At 34.0% G+C, this 13,786-nt stretch overlaps 1 protein-coding gene, 1 long non-coding RNA gene and 1 other non-coding gene across 12 annotated transcripts in view; 2 read left to right on the top strand and 1 right to left on the bottom strand.

Moving 5' to 3' along the window:
- CRPPA (CDP-L-ribitol pyrophosphorylase A) overlaps positions 1-13,786 on the bottom strand; it is a 340,908-nt gene that overhangs the window by 77,796 nt on the left and 249,326 nt on the right. The window contains exon 12 of one of the 9 annotated variants that reach the window (XM_077856689.1): positions 8,181-8,309. The exons of 7 other annotated variants lie outside the window; for them this stretch is intronic. In XM_077856689.1, the coding sequence (XP_077712815.1) occupies positions 8,217-8,309 (93 nt within the window). In that variant the 3' untranslated portion in view covers positions 8,181-8,216. Of the gene's footprint in view, positions 1-3,159; positions 3,196-8,180; positions 8,310-13,786 lie in introns of all 9 variants that reach the window. One more of the 9 variants, XM_077856687.1, reaches the window with a different exon arrangement.
- Positions 156-13,596, top strand: LOC144288817 (uncharacterized). Of its 2 annotated transcripts, XR_013356814.1 has the most exons (5): positions 156-289; positions 1,187-1,249; positions 3,186-3,239; positions 6,346-6,485; positions 13,240-13,596. It is a non-coding gene; the product is annotated as an uncharacterized LOC144288817 (long non-coding RNA). The 2 variants fall into 2 exon arrangements; XR_013356815.1 differs by lacking the exon at positions 1,187-1,249.
- Positions 1,294-1,397, top strand: LOC144289230 (small nucleolar RNA U13). The gene has a single exon (XR_013357221.1). It is a non-coding gene; the product is annotated as a small nucleolar RNA U13 (small nucleolar RNA).

Raw genomic sequence — 13,786 nt, 5'->3', positions numbered from 1 at the left:
AAGAAGGACCCAGTTACCAACTACAGACTTCAAGTATGTAGAACTCAAAACACAGTCATAATGTAATGCTAACAGTTACTAAGCAACAAATGGTCTTTATTCTTTTTCTTTTTAAGATTTTATTTATTTAATCATGAGAGACAGAGAGAGAGAGAGAGAGAGAGAGAGAACATGGTCTTTATTCTTAAGGAACTCATAGTATTGGAGACAAATATTTTTATTTACATGGTGTCTCCACTGCATTCAATGCATGAAATATCATCACTACAGGGAGACTTCATGGAAGAAAGTAGTTATCCATTGTTTATTGGAGTAGAATGAGAGGAAGATAGTGGGAAAATTGTGTGTGTGTGCATGTGTGTGTATACACCTATATATAATATATAACATATAAATAATAAATATATATGGCATATATCTTAAATAATATATTATAAATATAAAATAACATACATAAGTAACTTAGATATTATATATTATATATTTATATAAAACATATTTTATTAACTGCATATAAAGTTATGTGTATAGAGCCAAAAATATATAGTATTATATGTTTATATATAAACATATACACACATATATACACATACACACACGTATATTTCTGACATATCACATATATCTTTCCACTACCCTCCTTTTATTCCACTCAATAAACAATGGGCACCTACTTTCTTCCATGAAATCTTCTCTGTGAAGTGCTGATGTTCCATATGTCTGCTACACACACACACACACACACACACACACATATACATACACATATATATCATATGTGATATATCTACACAATACCTATATATTAATATATGTATGCATACATTTTAAGATTTCTCTCTAGTTTAAGATCTCTGAAAGTAGTCCTTATATCTAAGACCTCGGAGATCTATAATTTGTGCCATTTAAATTCTGTAATAGAATTTCTTGAAGCATATTACAGAAAACGACTACAGAAGCATTATATAACAGAAAACAAGATTAAGATACTATTTCAGAAAAGAGAACTGAGATATTCAACTCTAGTGATCTACACTTTAACCTTTTTGATGTAATTAAGCATGGGAAGGGAGGGGAATAGGTGGACAGAAAGGGACTTTTGCTCTTTATTATACTTCTGTATTTTAAAAATTGTTTTATAAAAAGTATGGGTTCATGCATTAAGTTTATATTTTTTAATGAAAAGAATACTGAAGATGTATGGTATTCAGAATTAAACTCCCAACGGAGGACTGAAGTTTAGAGACAGGTACACAAAATCTTCCTTTATTAGCATATGATTAAGAAGACCAGATCTTCACGTAGTTCATAAGCATAATGATTGACTGTTCATACCATTGTGTGATATGTGTCTCCTTCAAACCTTGTTATGACCTTGGCACTTTACCTGTCTGATATGGGGGGAAAAATCAAACACTATGTATCACTTAAATGTAATTTTCAGTCATTTTATTCCAAAAAGTTTATTTTTCCCTTCAACTTCCCCTGACACTGTACTTCAGTTTCTCATTAGAATATCCACTGCTTTGGTGGTTCTATTTTTTTATAAGCATTTTGTACTCAAAAATAATGAGAATAAACTTAATAATTCTGTGTCAGATTTAGAGATAGCTCTGACCTTTGTTTTTTTCATGACCATAGTGTTTGCAGTATACAATCCCATGATGAATTGTATAGTGCATGCTTGCAATTTGCACAAAATATGAGCACTGAGTGCTGATTAAACTAGTAATGCTTTATTAAAACTTCAGGAAAATACCATGTAGGAAAAGTATTTTATAGCATAAGCTTTATTCACTTTTGAAATGACCAAAAATAATGTAAATATTAAGACAATAAAATCAACATGCTGTAAAAATAAGCAAGGTTAATAGAACATAAACTATGTCAACTATTCATATATATCTGACATATTTCTCTAACTGAACATATTTATGTGAAAACAAGATCATAATTCCTAGAGAATGTCTTCTGTTTACCTACCACCTACAATAATCTTTCAAATAGAACAAATCTTTCATAGCTTAAATATCTATAATTTCTCAAGAAAAGGATTTGGCTATGTAAGTGTAGAATGGGCAAAGGCACTGAATCTTGAGGTGAAGGGAAAATAAACTATATAGTCTGAGAAACAGAAAAAATAAATTTGAAGTACCTGCAAAAACTATTAACCAAGGATGCTTTAGAATCATTCAGAAGCTTTTAAGAGATCATCACAGGGTATCCAAATTATGCCCTAAGTCTGTATATACCTGTATTAACCTGTGTTTCATGTTTTATCTTGCATCAATGAGGTGTGTGAGATTATAACTGCAATGCTAAAGGAGCATCAAAATGTAAACACAAGGAAAAAAAGGAACTTGGTGACACTAATATACTTCCTAGTTATATAAAACTGTCTATGTATGGTGAAAACATTTAAAAATACATATTCTTCTTTAAAACTATGTTGTCCTTCGATGAATGGTAGAAAGAATCATTAGTTAAAATATTTACTGAACATTTTAAAGGACCTATTCACTCTCTTTCTCTGAGTAGATCACTTTCTATGAGAAAGCCACAAGGCTAGTAATTGAGGAAGAGGAAGAGTGGAGTATAGTCAAGAATAAAAGGAGGAGGAAACAGCCAGTCTAGTAGAAGAGTGTGACCTTGGGTATCTCATTAAAGTTATCCATTCTCATTTTCTTTTTCATCTGCAAAATAGGGACAAAAAACCTGACGTTTCCACCCCTGAACCTACCCTACAGATAACAGAATTTTTCTAAGGTTTAAATGGGTGATTTGAGAAAGTCCTCATCAAATACAACATTTAAAAAAATAACTCTTAAAAGTTAAATGACTCTGTATCATGAGTTTTTTTCCAAGTAAATAGTATTGATACTAAAATAATTGAAAATAGCAATGTGATACAGCAATCAAATGCTTTTTTCTTTCTCTTGCAACAAAACTATACCTGCCTTCAGACTGCTGGTGCTTGGCATATAGTAGGCACTTAAAAAAAAAAAAAAAACTTGATCAATAAAGGAAAGAATGTAAAATACATCTCTTGTGTCACCCAGATTGAAATCTGTTATATGGCTTAAGAGTTAATAATATTACTTAAATAATCCCAATTTAGATATTTGGCAGAACTTTCTACATTGCAATTCCAAGACTAACCATCAATAGTTGCATTGTTTTTCCAGAGCAGAAAACCTGCAACAAAATGCAAAGAAGTGCCATAGTTAACAGACTTACAGGTCAGTCAACCGTACTTCCCACAGACATAATTAAATTTAAGATTAATATTATTTTGCCATTATTGAATTCCTTGTTAATAAAAAGTCAAGCAGAATTATTGCTTATAATAAAGTATATTCAAAGAAATACTGTACAGGCAAGGGCAAAAAATATAAGTACTGTATAGTATTCATTGACTTACTATTATACAATAGTTTTTTAAAAGTATTATTTCTTTTACATATATAAATTAATAGGCAGAGACTTAAAGAAATAGACTATAAAGCTGAACTGCCTCAGATGAAGAATCAGGAGCAGCAGTGACACTTTCTTTTCTGACCCCTTCACCATCTAAAGAAGGCCTGTGAGCAATCGGTCAGATTTTTCTCTAGAACAGTTTCAAAACCATGGCCTTTGATAATCCTTTTTATCTCAATCTCATAGGAACAGCCTTTCTATTTCTAATTCATGGAAAATTTTGGTGAGGTCTGAATATTTCTCAATATCTCCTATGTATCTGTTTCAATGATTCAGGATACATTTATTTATAAACTTCTGCCATTTTTAACAACAGGTAAGTCTTTAACATGGGGGGAGGGGGGGCACAGAAAGCCTCGGCAGTATATGCCTCAGGCAGTGAAGATAGGTGTGACACATTTCACAGGAAAAAGAAACCAGTGCACAACATGCTGCATGTTAATCCTTAAAACTGCTAACTCTGGGAAATGAACTAGGGGTGGTAGAAGGGGAGGAGGGTGGGGGGTGGGAGTGAATGGGTGACGGGCACTAGGGGTTACTCTGTATGTTGGTAAATTGAACACCAATAAAAAATAAATTAAAAAAAAAAAACTGGTCAATGGATCTGAGGTTAAGAACCTTTGCTTGGCTGATCCTTCCTAATTGTCCAGCACCTTCCTCCTTCCATGTCAGTTGTGATCTTATACCAGCGGTCGGCAAACTATGGTTCTCATCACAAATCAAGGTTACTTATTCTCTTTGAAATGTGCCATTGGAACAGGGCCAACCATTCATTTACAGTTTGTCTGTGGCTGCTTTTGTGCTACAGTGGTAGAGATGAGGACCCACAAAGCCCCTGTATCTTCTTTCACCTTTTATAAGAAAAATTATTTTGTGATACTTTATTAAAAATACTTTGACACCTAGGCTTTACTTATACAATTTCTTTTTTTTTAAGATTTTATTTATTTATTCATGAGAGACAGAGACAGAGAGAGAGAGAGAGAGAGAAAGGCAGAGACACAGGCAGAGGGAGAAGTAGGCTCCATGCAGGGAGCCCGATGTGGGACTTGATCCCAGGACTCCAGGATTATGCCCTGGGCCAAAGGCAGGCGCTCAACCGCTGAACCACCTGGGCTACCCCACTTACACAATTTCTTAAATATTTTATCAACACGTGATGTCTGGATTCATGCAAAATACCAAGAATCCAGTTTTCTGTGTTTTTCTTCTCTATTTATGTAAATGAGTTAAGAAGAGACCCTAGAAGGAGCTAAAAGCTGTACAGAACTTTTGATTTACTTTCTTACAAAGACCAACAAATCTAAAGTATTAAACATAAGAGATTTAAGTGAGCTATGTAAATATGAATATTAAAATATCTCATTTTACAGGGCACACCTAAAAGGCATCATATATCCTACCATTCACTATAATTCTTCTCCTTCCCAGGCTAGTCATTATCAGAGTGCTAGGAAGATTATTTATTTAACTACATTTCAAATTGCTTGATGAGAAAAGCCACAGCGAAGTATGTGTATGAGTAATTTTAGACAACCCTAGATCTTCCACTGAATACAAAATATGCATGTATTCATCTTAATTTAAACAAAGGACCATAATTAATATGAAAAGGTTTCTGATTTCAACAACAAAGTTCTCTATTGTATTAAATAGATTATACAGTAAAAGATTACACATTGAGCTAGTAATTCAAATATAAGTGCTAATTAAACTACTGATTTTGAACCAGTCATGGAAAAACAATTTTTTCAAAATATTCCCCATTTCTTAAAAAAAAAGTAGTCTTTGTTAAGAATTTTCCACATTTATATTTATACACTAATATTTTAAATTCTTGGGCTACATTCCTCATCTACTCAAAATGCACCATCTACATTGCAAGTATAGGTCTGTAATAAATCTCTTGAGAATAATGTATAATTCAAAATTCTATCCTGTGTTAAATTCTAATGAGGTTTTAAGTACTTCTAGATTTTAGCACATTAATGCATTATAAAATCACTAGAGCAATCAATCTCAATCCTAGTTCACCTATAATTTAGTTTCTTCTTCCTCAAATAAGAATTTTAGTAAGCTTTCACCAAGATGATTTAAAAATGAATAACAAATGCTTAAATAGATCAAGAAAAAAGTTATAGTAAATATTTGTATCTGGGTAGGCTTGGCAGTTTTATATTCTATGTGAAGCTCATGGTTAAAAAATGAGGTTGGAAAAAAATCTAAGATATTCTTTAACTTGTAATTGGCTGAGTCAATGAATACAAAGCACTAAGAGCCCCTGCCATATGGCAAGCAGGATACAAAGTCCCCATCATGACCATGAGAAACATGACCACTATCTCAATCTCAGAAATAAAACTACACAAGCAAGAAAACCTCACCTATATATAAGCTTCCTCTCTGGGCGTGAAGCACTTGAAGATGAAAATGACTTGAAATATATACTTCTGGGTATTTAGAGATACAACTTTTCATTATTCAGGAAAGATTTTATCGTAAGACACCTAGAGAATTAAAAACTTCTCTTATGCAACAACTTTGAGACACAAGTCAGTAAAAATCTAAGGCCAGAAAAGTGTAGCACAGGAACCTATGGATATGCATGGGATCCATCTAAGCTAGGGGTTAAATAGGATGTTAAGTGTCCAAGGATACAAATTCATAACTGGAGAGAAAAGTACAAATAAGGTTAATGGATGTGCAACTGCCACTTACATCTAAGAGAAATTGTTGAATGAGGAACATTTAATTCTGGTTGAAGTCATAGTAATAAAGTCTATTTCTGATAGGGGAATGGCTGACTAGTATGGTTTTCACAGTCATGTGCAAAACACTAACGTACCTATCATCATTGTCTCCTAATAGCAGCAGAATGCAGTAACAAGGGCATGAGCAATGGAATCTACAGATGTGGTCAGATATTTTAGCAATGGGATGTAGGACAGTGTTTGAAAAGACATTACTGGAGGAACCACCTATAAAACCACCCCAGCAACTCTCCAGAGGTAAGCAATGTCTGAATAACCGTGGTCACAGGAGGAATTAAAAAAGGGCATGGGAAATACCACAAAGAAAGAATTAGAATCCAGAGCACTTAGTTATTGACTGTAGGGCATGAAAGAATAATTAGGAGTGATTCTTAGAGGCTTGTAGGTAACTAGACCAGGAATGGCTCTCCTAAGGAATAGAGGGGTCAGGAGAATAGAGTAGTTTAGATTCCTTACCTACAAAACTAAAATAAATACTACCTCAGGAACAGGTCATGGCAATTAAAAAAATAAAGCATGAAGGTAACGCACTGCAGCACACATCAGGCCTTCAGCCTCAGCTGGCTTCTGTCGTTTCAATAGAACTGATGGTCCTTGAGAAACATAATTATGGTAATATTTGTCATCAAGGGGAATCTGTTTCATGTGGCTGATTTATAATCGCACATAGTAAATTTTACATATAATTTATTCAAAAGGTGTCACAGAAAAAAAAGTTGTCACAGAATTAACACACTATATATATAATTGTGTGAAATGAGTAGAACTTTTGAACTTCATCTAAGTTTTCCACAAAACTATGATTTTAGACTCAAACAGGGTTCTGTAAAATTATTAGTATACAGTCACAAATACAATATAGAATTTTTACTAGAGTCACCACAGACACTTTGAAAACAGGCAGGTTAGGATCAAATGGGATAGAATGATGATGATATTAATAATAACAAGTAAATTTTAAGCAGTTATGTAATTAGGGGCACCTGGGTTGCTAAGTCAGTTAAATGTCCAGCTCTTGAATTCAGCTCAGGTCATGATCTCAGGATTGTAAGACTGAGCCCCAAGCCCTGTGTGCTGTGCTCTACACTCAGCAGGGAGCCCCCTTGATTCTCTCTCTTTCCCTTTGCTCTCCCCACCCTTCTCTCTCCCTTTCTTAAAAAAAAAAAAAAAAGGAAAAAAAGTTATGCAATTAAAGATATTAAGAATTATTTCTAAAATCCCTAATGCCATAAAAACCTTACTAAACCCTGTGGTTCTCTACTTGCAAAAAGTAAAGAAAATAAAGGAAATTCTATTGAGTATAAAGGCCTTCCTCCCCATGTCCAAGCCATAATCTTCTGAGTCCTCAGTTTTCTCATGTGTAAATTCTGCGTGAAGGCATTCTCTAAACAATGTCACATGGTATGCACTGTATGTTCTGTAACAAAAGAGCATGAGAAATGTTGGGTTAAATTGGCTTCTTTGCTACCTGACTACTCAGAAGGTTTTATAGGTCAAGATAAATTGTGAATCTCCATGAGTATAATATAGTGACATAATTTTGTGAATAAATTTCATCAGACAGTTACTAACTTTTTTGTGCAGGGTGGAGGGAACATTAGGAATCCATGCCTTAGGTTATTTCACATGAATTTCTAATATATTATGTCACTTCAGCCTCACAACCAGGAAGAAGGAAGGACAGTTAAAGATCCAATTAGAGATAAGGGAAAAGAGATAATGCAAGTAGCAAGTAGTGAGATTTATGGCCTGAATCTCAATCTAGCAATATTATTTTATTAACTGAGACAAAATTTCTTATCTCAAGGAGAGTATCAACCTGAAGTGGGAGAAATTAATGTCTCTTCCAAATATGACATTCTATTCTACTATATATTATAGCCACAATGTAGCTTACTAACTTTGAAAATTTTAAGCTTTTGGAAACTTAACTTCATAAGGTATGCCGAAATTTGGAGGCACTCCATGTTATAAAAGTACCGAGTAAAGTATTTGGTATTTGACATCCCTGGAACTTTCTGTAACATCTACATCCAAAGATCTCCTGGGAGAGACTGGTGGCTGGAAGGCAAAGGTAAAAAAACTTTTCAAAGGTAAGTAACATTTCTGAGAGGAACAATCAACTGCAAGCTCTTCATTGACAACCTTCATAAGAGGCTCCTTAAAATCCTTGAGAAATTATTACTGCACATTTCCTGTAAGAGTCAAAATGCATTTTGCACATGACTCACTTTAAACTGTAGAAACATATATAGTCATGTATTCAATCTCATCTGTGAGAGACCTGGCCTCAGTACCAAAACCTGTCCTGGGAAATCTCATTATTGTGTAATTTTCAACCCAGAGAAAATGATCCTTATTTTGTTAAAGCAGACTCCTCCCCCAAGACATGTACACACATTTCATTATGAATTTTGGGAACTTTAACAAAATATGAAGTACTGAGGAAATCTTTTCATCAAGATCATGACATAAAAAACATGAGTCCTCAGACTTGGGGTACTTTATTATACTGCTAATAGCCAAACAATCTGGGTATCAGTATATTTATAATTCTGTTATTTTACTCAAGAATTAGTATATTCTCTTTTAAAATCCCTTAATTATGCCCCTAAATTTCATTATGGTTTGATTCAACTTATTGTTGCTTCATCTGCAAGGATTTAAAAAAAAAAAACCTATCGTACTTTCAGGCTTTTATTAAAGTTACACTCACACTTACTGTAAACAACAAATCATAATTTTAAACTATGGTATTAAACCCTGATAGTTGTGACATTTTACTCTCCAATGCCTTGTCATTAATATACAATATTTTGTTTCTAGTACTTTCTAACAATAACCTGTGAGTGTTCTTTACCACTATTAAATGTTGATGTATTGATTTTCTATTTGTTGCCATAATAAATAATAAATTGTTGCCAAAAACTCAGGGGCTTAACAATACAAATTTATTATTTTTGAGTTCTATTGGTCGGAACTGATATAGGTCTCATTGAGCTAACAGCTCTAGGGGAGAATTAATTTTACTGCCTTTCACAGCTTCTAGAAGTTACACACGTTCTTTGGCTTCAAAGCCAGCAATAGCTGGTTACATCTTTCTCACTTCATATCTCTGATCCTTCTGTTTCCCTCTTCCACTTTTAAGCACTGTTATGAATGCACTGGGTCTACCAGATTATCCAGGATAATCTCCCTATTTTAAGGTCATTTTGCTAACAAACTTATTTGCATCTGCAACCTTAATTCTCTTTTGCTATGTCAGGTAACATATCCACAGGTTCCAGGAGTTACAACCCGGACATTTTTTTGCCGGGGGTGGCGGGGGGCACTATTCTTATTACCAAGTTGGCTACAAGTGTATATTTTATATGCTGTCAGTTGGTATCTATGTTTATCATCAAAGGCTATATAAAGAATGTTTAGTAGATAAAGGCTTCAAGTAACAAGTAAAACACACAATTTGTACTGAAAATTGAGGACAAAGCCTTAAGCAATCTAGTATCTTATGTATAACTTACCATTTTAGAAATTTTAGTAGACCCCAATTAACTTTATACTCAACACATTTAAAACTATAAAACTAGCATGATGTCACAAGTGCCACCTCACCCTCTCCCATAAAGAGGCAACCTCCTGGCTTCTGGAAAAGCATTCACCTGATGCATGCCACATGCTGCTCATCTATCCCCTTACAAACACCCAAGAATTCACCCTTTAAATCAAACCTTCTATCAGTAGCCTGATGTAATTATGTGTGGTTACCACAGTACTTCAACTTGATAGCCACACAAGCCTGTGATCGTCTGTGCTGTCTCTACCAAACATGGTCTTCACTCATACAGCTGATGCCATTTATGCTGTAGTGCCTTAAGTATCTGCATTCAAGAATTAAACAATAGAACTTCCCTTCTGAAAAAATATTACTTTCCCCTGCCCCTAAGCCCAGTTGTACTCTGAGCTCTTTGATGGTTGGAACATGTCTGCCTCCTTTAGTGCTTTCCTCCAATCCCAGCACAAAGCATTGTTCAAAGAATAAATGAAGACAGAATCCAAGTATCTCCAGCCTTCTACCATCTTTGTCTTGCCTAACAAGAGCTCCTATTGTTATTATGTAAGTTTCACTTTAAAAATCCAACATGTGGCCACATTTTACAAATATTTATTTACTGCCAGTTATGCACTAGGCTTGTCATACTCTTCAATGAACACAATGACAATTTAGTTTCTGCCCTCATTCATGTAACTGTGGTCTTTCAGATTTTTTTGATGTTCATGCATTTGATGTGCTATCCATTCCACAAAGCTTTTCTCAATTCCCTCACGCAGAAATGATCAGTCTCTTACAGTCCTTAATACAGTCTATTCTACTTGCCAGTTACAGCACCTATTTATATACACATTGTATTTCCCTCAATACAATTTCTTATATAACACCTTTGAAGTTATTTTTACACATACACAACACTTTCAGCATAGTTGGACATACATGCTTTTTTCTCTTAAAAGTATAATCTCCACAAAAACTTGGGAAGCATTTATTTTCTACTCTGAAACTGTAATTCTCATTTTCATTAAATCTAATTCTTTTCTCTTCATCAACAGTGAATTATTTATGAATTCTTGGTCAACAGAAAATATTTAGAGTGTGATTATAAATTAAAACTAGGGTACTATGGGTAAATATATAGTAATTATTATTCTGCAGATAGATAATACTCATTTCAATCATTTTCTGCATCCTAAAGAAGTTATAAAATACCAAGTTCTCTTCCAAGGGACAACCATTATAATCTGTTCTTCCTATTGATGTGTAAGCAATGACAGACATATGCAGCAATCCTTATACGGGTGATCTTTTAATAATGTGGGAGTTAGGGGCACCAAATCCCCACTTCGTTGCTAATCTGCATATAACTTTTGATTCCCAAAAACTTTACTAATGGCCTACTATTGACCAGAAGCCTTACCTATAATGTAAACAATTTAACACATATTTTTGTATATCATCTGTATTATATATTAAGAAAGTCATAAGAGGAAATACATTTACAGTACTGTATCCACGGAAAAAAATCTGCATATAAGTGGATCCACAAAGTTCAAACCTGTGTTGTTCAAGGGTCAGTTGTACTAACAATAATTTAATCCCATCACACTTTACATCACAAGGGAAGGAACAAAGGCAGCACAAAATAGTTACAAACAGAATTCAAAATAAACTGTGAGATATATATGTTTATGCAAATCTTTAAGTTTTCCTGTAAAGACTACAATGGTGTCTTTTGTAATATTTTATGGTATTAAAAGAAAAACAGCACAAAAATTTTGCATGTATATGATATTAAGGGGTGGCCCTTCTTAGAATACATTTTTTGAATTAAAAAAAAAAAGTTAAATTAGATGACAATAGATGTGTGGCCCAGATTAAGTAGACTGTGCCCAAGAAAATGTGGCTGCCAAGTGAAGCAGGATTTGATCTGTAAAAATGACTGTCAGCTCTCATTTCTAACCTTTCTATAAGTAACAACACTGTCGCCTCAGGAGAGGGCAGTGATGCAAATCTGTTGAGTAGGGACAAGTTTTTTATTGTTATTGTTTTTAATTTTCTTGCCAGCCAATATTTCAAAAATGTTCTTCAAGGCTTTCTTAAATAAATAAGCCTGCCAAATACAATAAAAAGCTAGTTGATATGCTACAGTGATACAAGTGGATAAGCAATAAGTACATCCAAAATGTTTCACTTTATGCACAAGAGAAAACAATTTTAAGTGGTAAACAAAAATAAAGCCCCCTCAGGGAAGTTTCTGAAACATCCCAACTTACCCTATACACTTGAAACAATCTGTATCCAGAAAAACGAACACTGTTAAGGATCAGTAAAGCCTCAAATTTAATTTTAAAGTTAACTCTTTACAAGTCTGAAATTTTTTCCATTTTATTTCCTTTATACTTTATCTTCAGAAAGGAAGAATACTAATTCTAAGCAGCCCCTCTATTACCATAAGTAGCATTTTATAAGTCATTATGACTGTGATATCATTACTGTAAGCAAAGGCAAATCAATAACAAACCCAAATCATAATTTCACATACATGCAACAAAACCAGATTTTAGAAAAACAAACATAGGCTTTTAAAAATATTAGGTCTACATATGGTTTGTTTCACCACGTTACCATGAACCAAGTCATAAGTGATTTGGAAAGAAGTGAGTTGACTCAGATTCACCTGGGATTGATTCCAGTGTTAAACACACACACACACACACACACACACACACACACACAAATGGAGTCACCTAGGCTAGGCCAAATCATCAAACCAGGGCATAATACCTAACCTCTTTGCAAACTCAACCACCCACAGAAACATGGTCTTAAGGGGTCAGTCAGGATTTTTCTGATCAACAACAATGAGGTTATCTGTCATGGGGCCCTCTCCATTCTCCAAAGGATGATGAGGTAATCCACGCAATAAGACCCCTTTTGCTTCTCCTAAGGGAGGGCGACCTTGCTTAAAACAAGTCTTTAATTTCTTTTACTAATTGTCCTGCCTCATTTCTGCCAATAAAATCCTTCCATTTTGTACAGTTCCTCAGATTTCCCTTTAAATTACTAGATCGCTAGATTGGCTGCTGATTCATAAATCGATTAGATCATTAAAATTTGCTTAAGTTTCTGTTATTTGCCACTAAAAATCTCTACTTTAAATGCTTTCCAGGGGCACTTGTGTGGCTCATTGGTTAAGTGTCTGCCTTTGGCTCAGGTCATGATCTCAGGGTCCTGGGACTGAGTACTGCATTGGACTCTCTGACCATAAGGGAGTCTGTTTCTCCCTCTCTCTGCTCATGCTCTGTCTTTCTCAAATAAATAAATAAATAAATACATAATACATACATACAATCTTTAAAAAGAAATAAAAAAATAAATGCTTTCCAGAGAGGCTATCAGGTGATACAATTGAAACATCTGCATTCTCTCTTTCCACAGCATGGAAAGACAGACTAAGTCCATGACAGTATTATGGAATGCCATATCCAGAAGAACATTCTGCAGGGAATGCACAGGAAACATGTAAATATCCTTTCTACGCCAGTGCCAGTGATTTCTCATTAAGGTCATAGAAACCGTGATAATAAACATGATGTCGCCATATGTGCAGCCTGTGTCGTGTGTTCAGTATTAAGAATATCAAAACTTTGATGTAGTATTCTCCATTTCTTCAAAATTTAGCAGTCAAGCATAACATTTTTTTATTTTAAAAAAGACAGTATGTAGTATCCCAATTAGCTGAGATAATTCCTAAGGGCACCATCAAATTAACCCATAAAAATTACAGTTAGGCTCTAAATACAGCTATACAACCATTTAGCCTTTTAATTAGAATCATCAAGTATTAATAGAAGCTCATTTCACCTCATTGGGACATTCTACATACAATAAAACTGGTGCTATTTAATATAGTCAGAGTTTTTGAGTCATAATTACTTAAAAACCTTTTATACTGAATAAAGATTTTAAATAAATGAGCAAAATG

This window comes from Canis aureus, chromosome 18, assembly GCF_053574225.1.
Source record: "Canis aureus isolate CA01 chromosome 18, VMU_Caureus_v.1.0, whole genome shotgun sequence".
NCBI classification, from domain to species: Eukaryota; Metazoa; Chordata; class Mammalia; order Carnivora; family Canidae; genus Canis; species Canis aureus.
Note: the sequence above shows the minus strand (reverse complement) of the source record. Positions and strands in the feature narration are given on the sequence as shown.